The 17,304-nt window shown below is 56.3% G+C and overlaps 1 protein-coding gene and 1 long non-coding RNA gene across 2 annotated transcripts in view; one reads left to right on the forward strand and one right to left on the reverse strand.

Moving 5' to 3' along the window:
* Positions 1-17,304, forward strand: part of LOC147573303 (uncharacterized) — a 367,858-nt gene that overhangs the window by 337,519 nt on the left and 13,035 nt on the right. The window lies entirely within an intron of this gene.
* Positions 6,447-9,411, reverse strand: FOXL1 (forkhead box L1). The gene has a single exon (XM_086688750.1). The coding sequence runs from the start codon at positions 8,787-8,789 to the stop codon at positions 7,692-7,694; it is 1,098 nt and encodes a 365-aa protein (XP_086544876.1). The 5' UTR covers positions 8,790-9,411; the 3' UTR covers positions 6,447-7,691.

The following is a 17,304-nucleotide window of genomic DNA, read 5'->3' on the forward strand; positions in this document are numbered from 1 at the left end:
GGGGCTGTGACCCTGCCGTCAGCATTCTGTAAAGCCTCCTGCCCCCCGGCGATCCCGGGGCTCGGGCCAGGCGGACGCCCGCCAGCCTCGGCGGATCACAGAAGTCCCCCTACCCGCCCGAAGCTGTCTCCCTAAGTGCGGAGAAAATGGAAACCAAGCTGAAAGCGGAACTCGGGGTCCGGTGTGCCTGGGACACGTGAGGGAGGGGACGGCAAGGTCACCGAGCAGATGTGTCAACCAGAGGTCACTTGGTGGGGGTCCCTGTCCCCAATCCCTGGTGCCAGAAATTGAAATTAAACTACAAGGTGACGTAAGCATTCTTGTACAAATCAAGCCTCTCTCACCTCCCTGGACAGCTCTTGGTACCTTCCTGTGAATCTATAGTTGCTTCACGATGAAAAGTTTTAGTACGTAAATAAGCAAATCTATTTTCTGATCACCTTCCCCCGTTGCTGGGCTGTCAGCAATTAAAGGGCTGTGCCTTACAGAGGTCTCTGTCCCCAGCACTGCGCATGGCCCTGCACAGAGAATGTTAAACAGCTCCTCGGTGACAGAGTGATGATGATGCTGGTGGGGGTGATGGCACTGAGGGAGTAAAACCCGATTTATACACAGGCATGTATGTGCGCATGTGTATACACACGTATGCGTGTACCTCTCTCTGCCTGTCTGTCTCGGGGGAACTACCAGAATATCCTCGAAATACCAGCCATCATCTGCTGGAGGTAGGATTGTTACAGGTGATTATGGGATTGCAGGTTTATTCTCTTAAAAAAAAAAAAAAGTGTATTTACTTAGAGAGAGAGAGAGAGAGAGCACATGCGAGCCGGGGAAGGGCAGAGAAGGAGAATCCCAAGCAGGCTCCGTGCTGACAGCACAGAGCCCAACACGGGGCTCGATCTCTGAGCTGTGAGATCATGACCTGAGCCGAAGCCAAAAGTCGGACGCTCAACCGACGGAGCCACCCAGGCACCCCCGGGTTTATTCTCTTCTTAATACTTTTCGAAACAGTCCACATTTCTTTCACGAACACGTAAACTTCTACAAAGGCAGCTTCAGTGCGGGGCATCTCCACGCAAAGTTCAGAAGGACAGTTGAGGTCGTGGAAGGAAACCATGAATCTGTTCCGACCAAATGAAAACCTGCTCACAAATGCGGGCACATGAGAAGACAGAATGGGGGGGGTCCTTCGGCCCCCACCGATGCGCCCGGCGGCGTGGGCCCCTCGCCTGATGGCTGTCACTTCTGGCTGAGGAGCAGACCCGCCTGAGCGGCCTTTGGAAACGCCCCGTCCGGTCCTACCAGGGGCCAGCCTGATGGGAGTGGTGGGGACAGGTCCCGGGTGGCGGCAGGGACCCCAGCCTCCAGTCATCCAACAGCAGGGTGCATGGACACCACTGCCTCCTGGGATTATCCACACCCCGTGTGGAAATGCAGCAAACACCCAGAACGGGATGAGAGGAGCAGTGAAACGTACTAGACATAGATTTATTTCTCTTCACTCCTCCCTTCCTGATGTCCCCCAGCGGCGCCTCCTCAGACACTGGGACAGTGTCTCCCACCTGACAGTGTCTTTAACCTGACAGAGTCTCCCACCACCCCACCCCCACACCTGTGCAATAACCCACACGCCCAGTGAAGGGAAGGAGAAGTCACCCCCAGGGTCCTGGGCACCAGCAGGAGCCCGAACATGAATTATTCATCACCCACCCCCCCCATCAGGCTCCGGAGATGGAACCCACAGTGCAGACTCAAAGTCCAAAAATGTGGGAAAGTTTATTTATTTCTCCAAAACATTCCTGATTTGTAATGTGCTTTCTAAAAATGTTCTAGCTGACCAAGCCCCTGCTATATTTAGCCGCAGCATTTAAAGAAATGTCCCTTCCGCTTTATAAGGCTATAAGGCGGGCTATGAAATCCAGGAGTGTCGTGAGCTCTGCTCCCTGGGTGGGTCCCTTTCTCCCCAGGAGAGGGGTGGGGCCTCCCCTTGGCCAGCAGGAGTGCCCTGTGCGGAGGGCAGAAATAAAGACTCGCATTCATTCCCAGGGCCCCTGGGGTTCACAATGGCTAGACAGCCCGCCCTGGGAAGCCCCTCTAAACTGTGCAAAGCAAGCAGACGCCAAAGGGACCTCGCTCTGCGTGGCCCACAAAATTGGGCCTCCCGTGGTTATCCTAGGATCCCCCGCCACACACAGCTGCTTTCCTTTGCTTTTGGTTTCATGTTCAGACGGCTGGATCATCTCAGGAGATGTGACACGGCCACGAAGAGATGAAAATAGATCCCAGGCTACCCGGAGAAGTCAGCAGCCCCCAGGAGTCTGCTGATACCTCCCCAATTACATAACGTGAGCGGAGCTGAGGCGCGAACGGGCTCATAAAACTGAAGTGTTTAGATTAGAGGCTACGTCTGTATGCAGACCTCCCATTTCCTGATATCTTTTCATATATCAGCTAACTTAATTCTGACAACAGCCCTGTGCAGGGGGGCAATTTGATGACTGGCCGGTTTGAGATGGGGACTGGGGCGGGCACGGCTCTATGAACTTGTGCCCGTCACCCACTTTCCCCCTCGGGACAGCTCTGTGAAGCAGCTACTGACACCGTCCCCATTTGTACAGGTGGGAAAGTTGAGGCACAGAAGAGGTAGGTCACTTGGCCGATGTCACACGGCACGAAAGGGCAGGGCAGGGCTGATGGTTTCTGCCTGGTGGACCCCGAGGACACGCTCTTAACCAGGGTAACATACCCCTCCCTTCCCACCCCCACCCAAACTCAACCTACTGAATGAATGGTACTAAGTCAACAAGGCAGTAATGAGAGGGATCCTTCCCAGCTCCTGGGTGTGTCTAGAGAGACCTGGAAAAATGCAACACGGTACGTGGGGACCAGTTACCGGGGAAAGATGTGTGACGGCAGCATGCTGGAGAGGCACGACATTTCTAATAATTTACATTGCACGTCATGAGGACCCGAGTCATGCTTAAAACTTAGTGTTGTCCAAGGTGACACGGTCCTGTGGACGCCAGAGTGGCCCTGCACCCTTCCAAGAAGGCTTGACCTGGATGCTGTCCTGGGGCCCAGACGCTTCATCTGTGCCCCCTCTTGCTCTGGACTTGGGCCGGGGGATGCCCTCACCAGCGTGTGGACCACGCATCCCACAGGAGGAGAATGTACCGGCCACGTGCAGGACACTGTTAGTAAAAGGGGACTTTGTTTTAGATTCTCAGTGAACTGATAGATATCCGCGTACAGTCATTCACAGCCCCCAGCGACTCAGGCTCGAAGCTGTGAAGGCAGAGACTGTATGGCCAGGAACAGGGCCCTAGGGAGCTAAGTCCAGACCCAGGCCCTGCCTACTTCAGAGGGTCTCAGATGGGGGACTCGCGTCACCTCTGTAGGAAGTTTGGCAGATGGGAGAATCCAGTCTCCTGGACGGCCAGCTGCAGCTTTCCGTGTCGTCCTGCTCTTAGCTCCCGGACCAACAGTGGGGTCGGGGCAGCCACCACCGACGGCCCTGAAGGAAGGACCCCTCGACTGTGCTGGGCCCTCGCTGTGTGCGCTGCCCCCACCACAGTGCATCCTCCCCCGTCCTATCCTGGCAAGTTCACCCCTATGTACCGCTGTGCACATACCTGGTTTCTGCCTGACCCCGAAGAACCCCAAGTCTAGGGTTCCTCAGTAAGGAACCTCTGGATAAGGACAAGTGTAGCAGAGAACTTGCCACTTCGCTATGCAGACCCATTTTTCAAAACCGCTAGCAATGTGCATCCAAAGAATTTTACTTTGCTTTTCCAGCAAACACACGCACTTTCTTTCTAAAGAATAAACCTTGCTTATCCTCACGTGCATTTGTTACCCTGTGGAACAACCCCTACTTCGTGGAGGCAAGATGTTTCCAGCCACCATGAAGACGGGAAGAGTATAGAAAGTCGTGGCTCTCGCTTGGAACGGCCAGCCGCCGGAAGCGTCAGCCACGTTTATGACGTTAGCATTAGTCTACGAGTGTCTGAGCAGACGGGCTCTGGCTTTCAGCCGTAACAATAACAGCACACGTGGCTAATTCTTTAACCCACACAAGGATACACGCCGACCACGCTTCGTGAAATGGGAGACACCACACGTGGAGTCCTGCTCAGAGAGATGCGATCAGATCCGAGAATGGCAAATCACATCCTGTTTTGGTTCCGGAACACTTTAGGGGGCATTTGGGACCCAGGGTGGCCGTGAGCTACCACAAGAGCCAACGGACATCTAAAACCAAAGCAGAAAGCCTTTGCAAAGTTCTCGTATCCTTGTAAAAGTCGTACAAGTAAAGGTCTCGATGTTGGTGTGCCCGCCAAGATTCTTTAATGAAGTCTTTGTTATTTTCATTATAATGGTGCAAAACCCCAATTTTCCCCGGCTTGAACTGTACCGAAAAAGAAAATCTTTCTGAAAAAATCTATAGTTGTGTTCGCTTGAAAGGATTCAGCACTTGATCTGAGATCATCTGTCCCACTTTTATGCAGAAAAAGAGGAATTTCTGAACATTCTGTACACAGGTGCCCACACACACACGCACATATACAAATACACGTATCCATATATACACCCATGCGCATGTATTATTACACACTTACGTATGTATCTTTGTACATTGCACACCTGCCATATCCCCATTTCATGATCAGTGCACACATCAGTGTGCGTAACGCGATCGGTGTGTGTCTCTGTGGGCGTGTGCACGCTGAACTTGAACCAAAGACCTTTTTCAGAAGCCAGAATCTGTTCGCTTTGTTTAGATGGGAGCACAGAAGTGCATCTCCAGGTTGCCTAAGAGTAGAACAGTAAGGTTGCTTCTGGTCTACACTAAATACAGAGGGGAGGGGTGCTTGGGTGGCTCCGTCGGTTGAGCGTCCGACTTCAGCTCAGGTCATGATCTCGCGGTCTGTGAGTTCGAGCCCCACGGCGGGCTCTGTGCTGACGGCTCGGAGCCTGGAGCCTGCTTCGGGTTCTGTGTCTCTTTCTCTGTCTGCCCCTCCCCTGCTCACCCTCTCTCTCTTTCTCAAAACTAAAGACACATTTAAAAAAAAAAGTTTTTAAATACAAAGGTGAGTTCGCTTTAACTAAGAGTAGAAACTTTTTTTCTTACTGATCTGTAATTTGGAGGCCGTGATTATAACCACGATCACAACTGGAGCAGCTGTTTGGGTTCCTAAGACCCACCCACGGGTCCTCTCTTTCTTCAGTGGGAAGCAACGTTCACGGGACTGTACCGATTCTGCAGATTCCATCACCCTACTGTCCGTTCTGTCAGCCTTCCCAAACCAGATGAGTGGGGGGATTAGGTAACCGAAGCTCTCTTTACATAACTATAAACTCTATTACAAAGCAGATACATACTCCTGCCTTTTTTTTTTTCCTGAGCCATAAAAATAATGTTTACCTTATACTTCTTGGAGTTGTAACTCTAACATACCATCCTTCAAAAATGGCCGTAGTCGATTATTGGCTTCTCCAGAAAACAGCCACCATAAATTAAGAGAACACATGAGAGAGCAAATCAAACCCAAAGAGGAGAAATTAAAAACAAAAACAAAAAACATACAGTGGAGTTGCCATCCGTGTTGGGGCAGGAAGCACTAGCCCCGGGCTGCTCTGCTCCTGTGGTGTGGTGAGGGCGCCCAACGCTCAGAAGCCAGAGCCCCGGAGATGCTGACAGGGCTCCGAAACGTAGTCCCTGACTCCTCTCTCCTGTTACACTGTTTGCTTATTCCCCCCAGTAATCCACTGAATCAGTCACTGAGAGGTTAATGAAAAGACAACTTTATTCACAGGGGCTGAGACTCTGGGATAACAACATATCGAGACAGGCCTGCCACTGCCCCGTGTGTTAATCGCAGTGAGCCTGGATGTCAACAGTGGGATCTTGTCAAAGTTCTTAAAATCAAGGATACTCTCCAGCTCACCAAAATGTTCCCACCAACCTGGGTAGAACGTGCTCGAGGAAATTTATGCATCGGTAGCACACGGCTTTAGGGATAAATTCTCGGGAAGCCAACTCTGTGCTTACTAATAATTAAATGACTATGCTCGTCTGAAATGTCCTTCCAAATATATTAGCCACTAGGCTCTCCTGTTGTAAAGCTTGTGTTCATTTTTCTATAAGTCCTGGAAATCATTTTAAAAGTTATTTGGGAGATCTATCTCAGTTTACCTCCAGGACTCATGACTTATTGTGCCTTTTCCCACGTCAGATAAAATTAAGGTAACCTGGAGGCTCAGAAAACCCAGTTTCCCACCCAACGCAACCCAAAGAGAGATACTGTAAGAGGTTAGATGCGCTTCCCGAAAGTTCCAAGCTGAACTGGGCTGTAAAAATCTCCATTTTCTTAAGCAGATCTTTGTTGCAGAGCACTCCCCCCCCCCCGCCCCCGCCTTCCTGCTCCCCACCCCCACCCCCAGATTTCCAGTCACCTCCATAAGGTGTTTATTTAGCTGCAGGCTCTAGGCCCAAGGGTAGAGGCTTAGAGAGAGGATGTCTGATAGAACCCTCCCCCTGAGCCTCCTGTTCTTTGGGGTCCAGAGAGGCACCCTCCAGCAGATATCATCAGAAGATTCCTTTTTCTCTGCCCAGCATGACCCATCTCTCCCAGTATCTGCTTGTGTGTGTGTGTGTGTTTCCATCCAACTTTCTTAAGGAAAAGTGGTCCTTTACCACGCAATTCTGGAAAACGCAGCAAAACCCAAACCCAGAGCTTGAAAAAAAACATGCACATGGAAAGTCTTGTGTTGTCTACGACACCTTCCCTCCTCGTCACACACTTCCAGTGTCCCCTGCTATCTTTTGATCCCTTAAAAACAGAAGCAACAAGACGGGATGCCTGCGAATGTTGGTAACATGTCTTGGAGATCATGAGAATTGACTGGCAAGCTGTCGTAACACAACAAACGCTATCGTATAGAGTGCACTTTCTTAATAGGGGTTGTTAACATAGAATTTTCACAGGGCCATCATTGTAGGAAAAAGTCAAGCATCTAGCCAAAGAATATAGCATATCCCCAGTAAAAATGTCTAGAAAGAAAAAAAAAGAGAGAGAAATTCTCTATTTAAACTAGAAACGTGATTTCTTAGCCGTCCACCTGGACATTGGTCTTAAATCCTCACCAGGCCCTAGATCTCGTGAAGAACCTGAAAAACAGAGGTCACTTCTGGTGCCCCCACACTGGGACTTCAGGGACAAACCCAGCTGTGCACACCCATTACCCCACAGATTCAAAGCCAAGACCTGGGCCACAGGGACAAACAAGGGAGCTGGCCACCGTCAGATAGATGGTGGTTCTGTTTGAAACCACCCTCACCGCATCTGTGGGTCCTGCTGTCGGGTAGTCTGGGCCCTTGCTGCTCCGGACACGCAGGACCCGAGGTGGGGAGTGGGAGATAATGCCCTTAGACTGCCCTGAGGTCAAGGAAGCCTCCTGCTGTCTCCGCAGGAGGTCTGAGATGCCCAAGTCCTAGTGGGACGGGGTCTTTTAAATCTCCGAAGGTGCTCCGGGTTCTGGGAAGGTCCACCTCACCTTGGAGGAGGCAGGAGCCCCTGCCCACCTGCGCGCAAAAGTTGGTAACACTTCCCGGGATCCACACGTTGCAGAAGAAAAGCTCGTTTTTTAAAAACCGTGACGCCTTCCCGCGGGTGATGGGACCCGGCCGCTCACAAGCTCAGACCAGGGTAGGGGAAGGAGCCGCCACCGTTTGCTTTACTGAAGTGAAGCACCGTGTCTGGAAGCTGCAGAGGGAAATACGAGAGGAAAGGGATCCCGAGCTGGTAAAAGCCGCCCTGGACGTGCGGGTCGAGCATCAGGGAAGCGTTGAAAGGCGGAGGGAGGCTCGCAGAGGTGGCCAGAAGCGAGGCACCCAGACAGCTGCGGGGCGCAGGCTTGGCGCCCCCCGGGAGCTCGGCCCCTCCGGTGGGCTCCTGGCCCTGCCGTCCCGCCAGGATGCTGTCTATGCTGAAGCTCTTGGACTTGTCGGAGCTCTTGGGAGAGCTGTGGGAGGCAGGGCGCGGAGGGGACCCCAGACCATCCACCGTGCGCGCCGGCTGGCCCGTGGCCAAGGCCGCCGCCGCCGCCGCGCCCTGGACAGCGTCGCCCACGTCCTCCGCCGGGGACACGGGCCCGGGCCAGCGGAGGGGCGCGGGCGGAGAGGAGCCGCCCCCGAGGGGCGAGGGGCGCGCGGGCGCGCCCTCGCGGCGGGGGGTGGCGGGGCCCCGGCGCCCTGCCCCGCTGCCCGCCCCGGGCTGCGCCTCTGCGCCGCGCTCGCGCTCGTGGGTCTCCGCGCGGGCCCGCTTGGCCTCGGGGGCCCCTGGGCCTGGCTTGGGCTTCCTCTTCCGGCGCCGGTAGTTGCCATTCTCGAACATGTCGAGGCAGCGAGGGTCCAGCGTCCAGTAGCTGCCCTTGCCCGGCCGCCCTTTCTCGCGGGGCACCTTGACGAAGCACTCGTTGAGCGACAGGTTGTGGCGGATGCTGTTCTGCCAGCCCTGCCGGTTGTCGTGGTAGAAGGGGAAGCGGTCCATGATGAACTGGTAGATGCCGTTCAGCGTGACCCTCTGCTCCGGCGCGTCCTGGATGGCCATGGCGATGAGCGCGATGTAGCTGTAGGGCGGCTTCTGGGGGGGCTCCGCGCGGCCCGGGGCGGCCAGAGCGGCCGCGGGGGCGAAGGCCAGAGGCAGCCCGGGTCTCTCGGGGCCGTAGAGATAGAGCATGGGCGAGGCGGCCAGAGCGGGCAGCCGGGGACCGAAGAGGCGGCTCATGGCGAGCGGGAGCCGGCGCCGCGCTCCCCGCGACGCGGGCGACCCGGGGGCTCAGGGACTGCGCCCCGCGCCGCGAGGGCCCTCCCGGGGAGCCCGCGGTGCGTCTGACTCCCGCTCCGCCGCTCTCCCCGGCGGCTCCGTGCTCTGTCCCCTCATGGCTTTACAAATGTTAAATAATTGTTGTAAGTTTGCTATTATATGTTGACTTAGCGCTGGAAAATAAATTGTCTATGATAAACAGTCCTTGTGCGCTCAGCCCACCCACAGTAATTAAAATTTCATTGCCGAAAAACTCCAAGCTTTCCCCTCCACGTGTCTTTCCGATACCAGCCAATCGGTGTCGGGGCTATTCCTTCATTTGTTTATAGAATTAGTCTGTTGATAAGTCCGCCCACCCAAGTTGAATCAAGCTGTGTTTATTTGGAAAAATTTCCGGGCACCCAATATATAAACGCACTGATCTGATGTTTGAAATATCACGTCCACCCCTTGACGCTGGAAGCACACACAGTCAGTGAGGCAGGATGTGGACCTCGGTGGCAGGGTCTGCCGGGCCAGGAAGGCAAGGCGGAGATGGGGGGGGGGGGGCGGCGCAGGGGTGAGTTTTACCGCTGGCTGGTGGGGGGGTTGGGGTGGGGGTGGGGGGAGCCCAGTAATCCGGAGCCTCCCACAAAAGGTCTTTTCTTCTCCCAGGCTTCGTGGAGATGGAGATGCCAGGGTCTCATAAAACGCCTCCTGGGGTCTTTTTTTTTTTTTTTTTTTTAGATATTTGGGTGGGACGGGAGGAGCGTCTCTCTTAAGAGCCCTGGGAATCTCTTGAGAACAGGAGGCAGCTTTCCTTGGAGACAAACCCTCAGGATGAACCTGGCATCCCGAGGCCGGAAGCCTCTACCTCCAGCTTCTCCGGAAGCCAAGGCACAGGGCGATGGGGGGGGGGGGGGGCCAGAGAGGGCACGGGTACCTGGTCCACACAGCTTGCTTGAGGGTCGTTTCAGAATAACCCGGCTTGGAGAGTTCAGAGGGGAGAAACTCGGGTCTTTCTGATGGGGCTGAGGTTGCAGGCCCGGGACACCATAAAAGGGGAGTTTGGCAGCTGGCGCAGGAGAGCTGATATTTGTGAATGCGGGTCTCTTGCTTTCTATTCTGCGCTTTCCTGTTTATAACAAGGAGGGGGGTTATAACAACTGTACAAGTGCACGCAGCTGGCCCGTGATTACATCAAGCATTTGGGAAGCCTGCTTGCTCTCCACCCCCCCCCCCACTCACCCTGGGGTGTAACCACCCCCACCCGTGTCATTTTACATTCAGCCACGTCATGGTTTGAATAAAAAACCCTGAATGATGTCGATTCAGAAGGAGCCTGTCTTCTGCTCCCCGGTGAGCCTCGGCGGGGGTGGGGGCATTACTGTGACTCGCTCCTGTTTATGATCTCTGCTGAAAATTTTTTAAAAGAAAAAAAAAACCCCACTGGGGATTGTTGGATTAGTGTCTCATTGAGTAAAACGCGTAGGGAAAGAGAAGAGAGGGGGGTGAGGGCGCAGGTGGGCGTAGGAATGTCCCCTCTTCTGGGAAGGGGGCCAGAGGCACCACAGTCCTTAGGGGCGGGGATGTCTGCTGCTCCTGCTGTCACAGAGAGGCGACACCTGGTCAGGAACGGCCAGGTCACGCCCGGAACAAGGGAAAGAGCCCCACTCCAAAATGAGGAGTTCATAAAATAACTCTGACATTCGGCGGTTCAGGGTAGACGGCAGGGCAGTGGGTAAGTTTGACGACCCGCAAAAGGAAGTCAAAACCAGGGTCGAAAAACCGGTTTGGGTGCAGGAGCGGCTTGAGGGAGCGCCAGGCCAGGCGCTGGGACACCTCCAGGCCCCTCCAGGGCGCTGCATTTCTAACTTCAGCCAACCGTCCGGCCCCGCCCGGCTCCGGCCTAGGTGTCCGGGACGGTCCTCTAGCCAGGAGGGGGAGGGGCGCTGTCGTCGCTCGGGCTCTCACCGGCGCACCCCTCTCAACCCCGGGGTGAAAAAACAACCTCAGGCCCGAGCTTACGCAACTCGGCGGTTCCATGGTCCCCGGGGGTCACCCAACCTCTCCAGACCAGCGCGCCCCCAGCAAACTCAAGCTTGGATCCAGCTCGAGGTCCGGCCTCAGCGCCCCCTCTAACAGACCCAGAGGAGACAAACGGGGGTCGCGGCGCGCCGCCCCTCCGCACCCGGAGCCCTCCCTGGAGCTCCCCGGCACCCGAAGTCCAGCACGCGCACCCCCTGCCTCTCCGGAAAGGCGCGTCGCCGCAGCGCTCCCTCTAAACTCCAAGGCAAACCCGAGCTTGAATTTGTACAATCGTAAACGCCGCCCCGTTTGGGCGAGGGCCGGAGGCAGGCGGAGACCGCGAGGCTGGTGGGCGGGGCACTGATAGCAAAGGAGGAAAGAGAAAAAAAAAAAAAAAAAGCCCCAAAAACAAAAAACAAAAAACTCAAGTTCTAGTCGCGGTCTGGAGAGGCGCGTCCCGCCCCGCGCGCTCGCAGAGCATCCCCGGGAGGCTCCTGCGCGGCGCCCCAGCCCGGCTCCCGCGCGGGGACGAATCCTGGGCTCCCAGGCGACGAGTTTGTAACTTGAGCCTAGGAGGGGCCACTGTAGGAAGGAGCCCCTCGCTGGGGCATATTTCCGGGGAGCGCAGGGCACCAGCCCTCGGCGTCCGGGCGCGGATGCGCCCTCGTGCGGAAGCTCGGTGTGCTGAGAGCCGTTCTGAGGCCTGGTCGGGGGTGGGCAGGGGAGCCTGGGAGCCGGCCAGGCTGACGCGGGTAGCCCGGAGAGCCAGGCGGGGACACAGAAGGTCTCCCTAGGCTCGTAGTCTTTACGTCGCCCCAAGCTGCAGGCTTCTCGGAAGTCAGTGCCCCCGCATCTCCCAGCCTGCAGCAAAGCCCTGAGGTTTCCAGCCTGCGTGGAGGGAGGCTCCCGGAAGGACCCTGGTGGCTCCTACTCTGGGGCCCCAGCAGAAATCGGGGTGGGTGTGGGATGAGGGCAGGGAGCACCCTGGTCCTAGCGCAGGCTGGGCAGAGGCCAGGCACCAGCCAGGTCCCAAGAGGCCTCCGAGGAAAAGGCTGAGGGGAGGGGAGAGAGGAGGTGCTCCCATCCAGCCTCCCCAAGGGCATTTCCCCTTCCTCTGCTCCTTAGCAAACTGGACATCAGACGCTCCAGCCATGGACGGTCTGTGTCATCTTTCCCAACACGGCACCGCTTTTTCTTCGGGTCAACACAGTTGGCGAAGTCTGCACACACGAACGAACGATCGGACCATACCTGCGATAGGTTTGAGCGGAGGGTGGAAAGATACAGGACTTCCTCAGCCAGGTCACCTCCCTGATGTCCCGAACCCGCTGGAGATGGTGGTGACAAGGGCGATATTAATCACTGAAACGTCTCCAACGCTACTAGGTGCTGGCACCCTCGTAAGAGCTCCCTCAGGTCGTGTCAGTCCTCCTCCTGGCTTGAAGACACAGAAGTCCTCACCGCTCCCGTTCTACAGACCGGACACTGAGGCCAGGAAACTAACAGGAAGTGTTGCAGACAGGGGAACAGCCCCATTACAATGGGGCTACTGTGTGTGGATGCCAAGGGCCCCGTGGAAGCTCTCTCCAGAACCCTCACGGCATCTTCGAAAGACGGAAGGGATGGGTTTGCCCATTTTACAGATGGGCACCAAACACCCCAGACAACAGAGGTCACAAAGAGCAGAACGGGGTGGGGGTGGGGGTTGGAATGCACATGATTTCCTGCCAAGGCGGGTTCTCTGAGGCCTGACATCCTTGGGTGTCCTCAGCGGCTCCTCGAGGTATGTCTGGAGCAGGTTCCTGCTGCGTTGGGGGGGGGGGGGGGGGCATGAACATAACGCTCTGCTGAAGCCCAGAGAACAGGGCAGGATTTTCCAAATTACTGATTTTCTTAGAGCCCATATTGTCCCCAGCAGTAATTTCAAGGGTCTAAAACGGGCAGTCAGGGCACATCGCTAGGGCACATCAGCATGTGGCCTGACGTACACCGTTGGCCGAGACCAAAGAACCACTGTTCTCCTGGTGCCCTGTAAACCCTGACGGCTAGCCGTGAGTCCTTCCTATGGCCTGGACTCTCCTGACCTGTGTCGGGCTCACTCGTCCTCAACCATAACCCTGCTTGATGATCCTCCCATTTGGCAGTCGAGAAATGGGCCGAGAGAGCTACAGGGGGCACGCCTGAGGTCACGCGAACCCTCCGCTGGCCTGTGTGGAGGCCCTCATTTGGTGCGTGTGGATTCAGCTTAGAAAGGCTCGTTGAGGAGGTTGCCTGTAAAAACAACACGCAGGCAGAGAGAGAGCCCCCACGGGGCTGCTGGGAAAGGTAAGACCCAGGGCCAAGGGCCACTAAGCCGGGGGTCAGAGGGGCCTCTCTGGCCTCCGTGACCTCCCGCCTGGGTGGGCATACAGACTGAGCTCAAAGCTGTACCCCAGGCTGGGGCAGCCCTCTCCGTGCTCCCCAACTCCGTTTCCTTAACAGGATCTGTGTGGCCAGGGGGCCAGTCCATCTGTCAGCCCGCCTCCCCCCCCCGCCCCGTGCCAGCTTTTCACACACACACACAGTCCTGGGATCAAGTCCCCACCAGCCCAACACTGGCAGAACCACCCCAGCATCAGACATACGCGTTCGAGAATCACACTCTACGCGGGCTGCGTCTCTCTGTGTTGGCCACGAAGCAGGAATGTCGCCGAAGCCCGGGAAAGGCTTGCACGAATCAGGGCAGTGGTGGCCGTCCTGACTGCAAAGTGTCTGAAACCCTGCAGCCTCCCTTACATGCCTATGTCAAAAAGCAAACGTTTCAAATGCCTTGGCGAGCCGAGGCCACGCAAAAAGGAGGCAGGCAGGGAATGCTTCTCGAAGTTTGGGAAAGCATTTCGAGTATGTGGTGCCCGAAGGCTTCCTCTGGGGGCACTGGTCCCCTGTGCCCCCCTCACCTGGAGGCTGCCCCCCCCCACCCTGGCCCTGGCTGCACCCAGGGCATCGAACCTCAGGCCTCCACTTCTCCACGGCCACCGCGCCCTGACAGTCAGGAGCGTCCCGCCTGGGACGACACAGGCACACGTTCCCTGAGGCACGAGGCACGGGTGCTGAGACCCCCAGCGCATTCCGGACAAAGTCAGTTCTCCCTGTTAATTAATGGGTCTCTTCTCGGGTCTCTCTTTGCACTCACCTCAGGTTTATGGTTATCAGTGAATTCCTGGCCAACACCCGCGCAGTGTTCTGGATTCGGAGTGGATTTGAGGCGGGAGAAGGCAAGAACTCAGGCACTGGGGTTAGTTTCCACAGGGGACGTGGGGGTGTTCTGGGGACTCCGTGCTCTCTGCTTTGAATGCAGCTTACAAGCCTCTCCCAGGCCCAAAGGCGACCCCAGGCAATCTTGGGGTAAAAGGAGATGGGCCCCAAGAGATTTAGGAGCCAAGCACCAAAGTTCACAGGACCCCAGGACATTTGCTCCTCCCTCTCACTTCTGATCTTCATTTCTTACCAGCCAGATAGGAGAGTGGGGATAAGTGAGGGCCCGCTGCAGGAGCCTGACTATGCCCGAAAGGAAGGTGCCAGGCTGCCCCAAATGCCCTTACACCCACCTGGTCATTTTACACGTAAGAAGACTGAGGCCAGCCAGGAGAAATGGTTTGTTCACCTGGCATCATGTGGCCGTGGAATTCCTAGGCCAGTGCTCAGGCAATTAGGGGACACGTGTCACCATGATTTGGGTGTGGGTGGGGACAGGCTACTTGAACCAGGGGATGAGGACCACCTGGCGGCAGGCTCAGCTCTGGCCTCGGGAGAGGGGCCTGGGCGGGGCCACACCCCACACGTCCCTCTCCCCTCGAGAGCCGTGAGCGTGGGGCATGTCTCCGAGTCTTACAAGAAGCAGAGAGGCTCTCCGAGCTGCAGCCTCTATGGGGCTGGGAATGTTCGGGATTGTCAGAAGCCTGGGAGTCTTTCCCAGCGGCCCGTATCTATGACAACTGGACCCTGGGTAGAACCGGTCCAGGCAGCCAAGGCCAGTCGGGCACGCAGGGTTAACTCTGTAGGAATCCGTCTCCGCCGTGGTGTTGGGGCTGCTCCCATTTTATTGACAGTAGCTCTGAGACCTGCCTGGTTCCACGTTACTGGATCAGGAGGGAACGTGGCTATTGCACGGGGCTTCGTGCTAAGTGAGCTCGGCGGACCGCAGAGCTGCCCGCCAGGAGTCCCAGCAGCCCGCGACCAACATTCCGGCCCTTCCATCGTCGGCCTCCTTTCCCCTTTTCCTGAAAGGCCCTGGGCCTCGCGAGGACCCAGCGGCCGAAGCAAGGGGAGGGGAGCGGATACGTGGAGCAAGGACAGCCCGGGGCCGTGCGCGGTCTCTGCATCTTTGCGCGCTGGGTGGCAGACGCCCCAGGGCAGCGGGAACTGGCAAAGCGGCCCCAGACGCCTCCACCGCCTCCACCGCCTCCACCGGGATGCTCCGCTTCCCGCTGCTGCTGGATCTCCCCACCCCGAGGGAGGCGCCCGAGGCCGCTCAGTCCCCAGGCCCGAGGTCCTAGCGGGGCTGCTGAGGCGGGAGCGCTGAGCCCAGCGAGTTCTGAGCACCGTGTCCAGCTCACATGGCCGGCCTTCTGGGGGAACTTACCCGCACCTACCCTGGCCCCTGGGCCTCGGGGTCAGGAAGCTTTCCGGGTTCTGAGGCGTCCCAGCGTGCCATGGCCTCACACACCCCTCCCTCTGCCGCCTCCAGAGGCCTGGAGAAAGCCCCGGACACAATCCCTCGAGCTGCCCACGTTCCTAGGGAAATGGAAGGGTGCTCATCTCCCGGGCGGGCGGGGGTCCCTTCTTGAGCTGTTCACTGGGCCAGCGCCCCGGCACAGGCACTGCTCTCAGAGGGGCCTTCCCTGAGACAGAAGGTCCCGGTGTGGCTTCAGTGGCAGCTCGGGTCTCGCCGAATTCTTTCCCGTTTCTCTCCCCTTTATTTCCTGCGTGTCTCTCAAACCTCCGCTGAACTCCGAATCTTGAGAGGAGGACGCACTTTCAGGGCGGACTCTATGAAAAGCCTGGGGAAGGAGAGAGCCGGCTGGACTACCATCCTGGAATCCAGCGCCAGCATCATCTGGACAACAGGAACGAAATGGCCCCGGAGCGCAGGAGCTGGGCAGGAAGGGCCGGCCTCTGCTGCCGTTGGGAGCTGGGAGCGGGGGGCCTCTTGGCCTCCCTCTCTTTCCTCGCTGGCTAGTCCAGCTTACTCAACCAAGGCAAGGGGGCCTGGGAGCCTGCTGGAGGTCAGACACCAAGCGCGGGGGCTCCCCGATCCCGAGCACTATGAAAAGGAACAGAATGCAGCATTTAAGTCTTAACCACTAGTCACCTCTGGGGCCACAGATCCAAAGAATCTGTGTGGCACATATGGGGAAATTTATTACGTTCCTACCTCCCCCAGCACTACATCAGCATGACCTGGAGACAAACTGCCATGGTTAAAACAACACAAAACCAGGTTCTGTTCAATGCCACTGCACCAGGGAAAATCACTTTTTGGAAAAATCATCATCCCCCGAAATGTTAAGCCCGCTTCGCCCTAAGCAAAGTACAGCTGACCTGCTTGGGTGGGAAACAAATCCCCAGTTTGGAGCCCCGGCCTCAAAACTCACACTCAGAGACCAGCGGGGGGGGGGGGGGGGGGGGGGGGGAATTGTGCCTTTGGGCCAGTGAAAGAGATAATAAAATCATCCCCTCACCTCCCTCCCGCCCTCCGCCCCAGCCACACCCCACAAATGGTTTCATTGCTATTAAAAAATTTTTAAAGACAAGATATCAAAACTGAAAAGGCAATCATCTCCCTGTGATTTACAGTCCCGAAAGAGTTGGTAAATTTAGAACTCCAAAAGCATCGTAAGTTACATTCGAAGGCCGAGGAGCCTCTACAGTTTTTCACTGCAGTAGGGTGAAGATTAAGAGACCATATCAAGACGTAAAGGGGTCTGAAATCCACCTCTGAGCTAACCGTCACCAGAATCAATCCCCTTTGGACCTTCTCCGGCCCACTGCACGTTGTTTTCTGGAAAGCCATTACGATGGGGAAGGAAGTCCGCATTTTAGGAATCGGAGGGAAAGCAGGACTCCCCCAGGTCCCAGGTTCGTAGTTAAACTAATGAAAAACTTGGGTCCTCCCTGTCTTTTGCTTCCGCAGCTGGGGATCACTGGGTTTGAGATGGAATGGTGGTACTATTTGTGTTGACAATTGGCTTTTTTTTTTTTTTTTTTTTTGCATTTAGCAAAACGTTTACAGCGAATAACGTGAAGGTGCCCAGTCCTTCAGGCATCCACGTCCAACCGGGACGTTTCTCAACTGCCTAGGCCAGGGTGGGATCTGAGTTCATGGAAAGTCCTTTCCGTCACTAACAAGACAACAGGGGAGCGTCCCCAGTCCCCTGCGAGCATCTGTATACGTCTATGCGTTCACCCACCTGCGTAACAAATATGATCA

Source organism: Puma concolor, chromosome E2 (assembly GCF_028749965.1).
Source record: "Puma concolor isolate L17-30 chromosome E2, mPumCon1.1.hap2, whole genome shotgun sequence".
NCBI classification, from domain to species: Eukaryota; Metazoa; Chordata; class Mammalia; order Carnivora; family Felidae; genus Puma; species Puma concolor.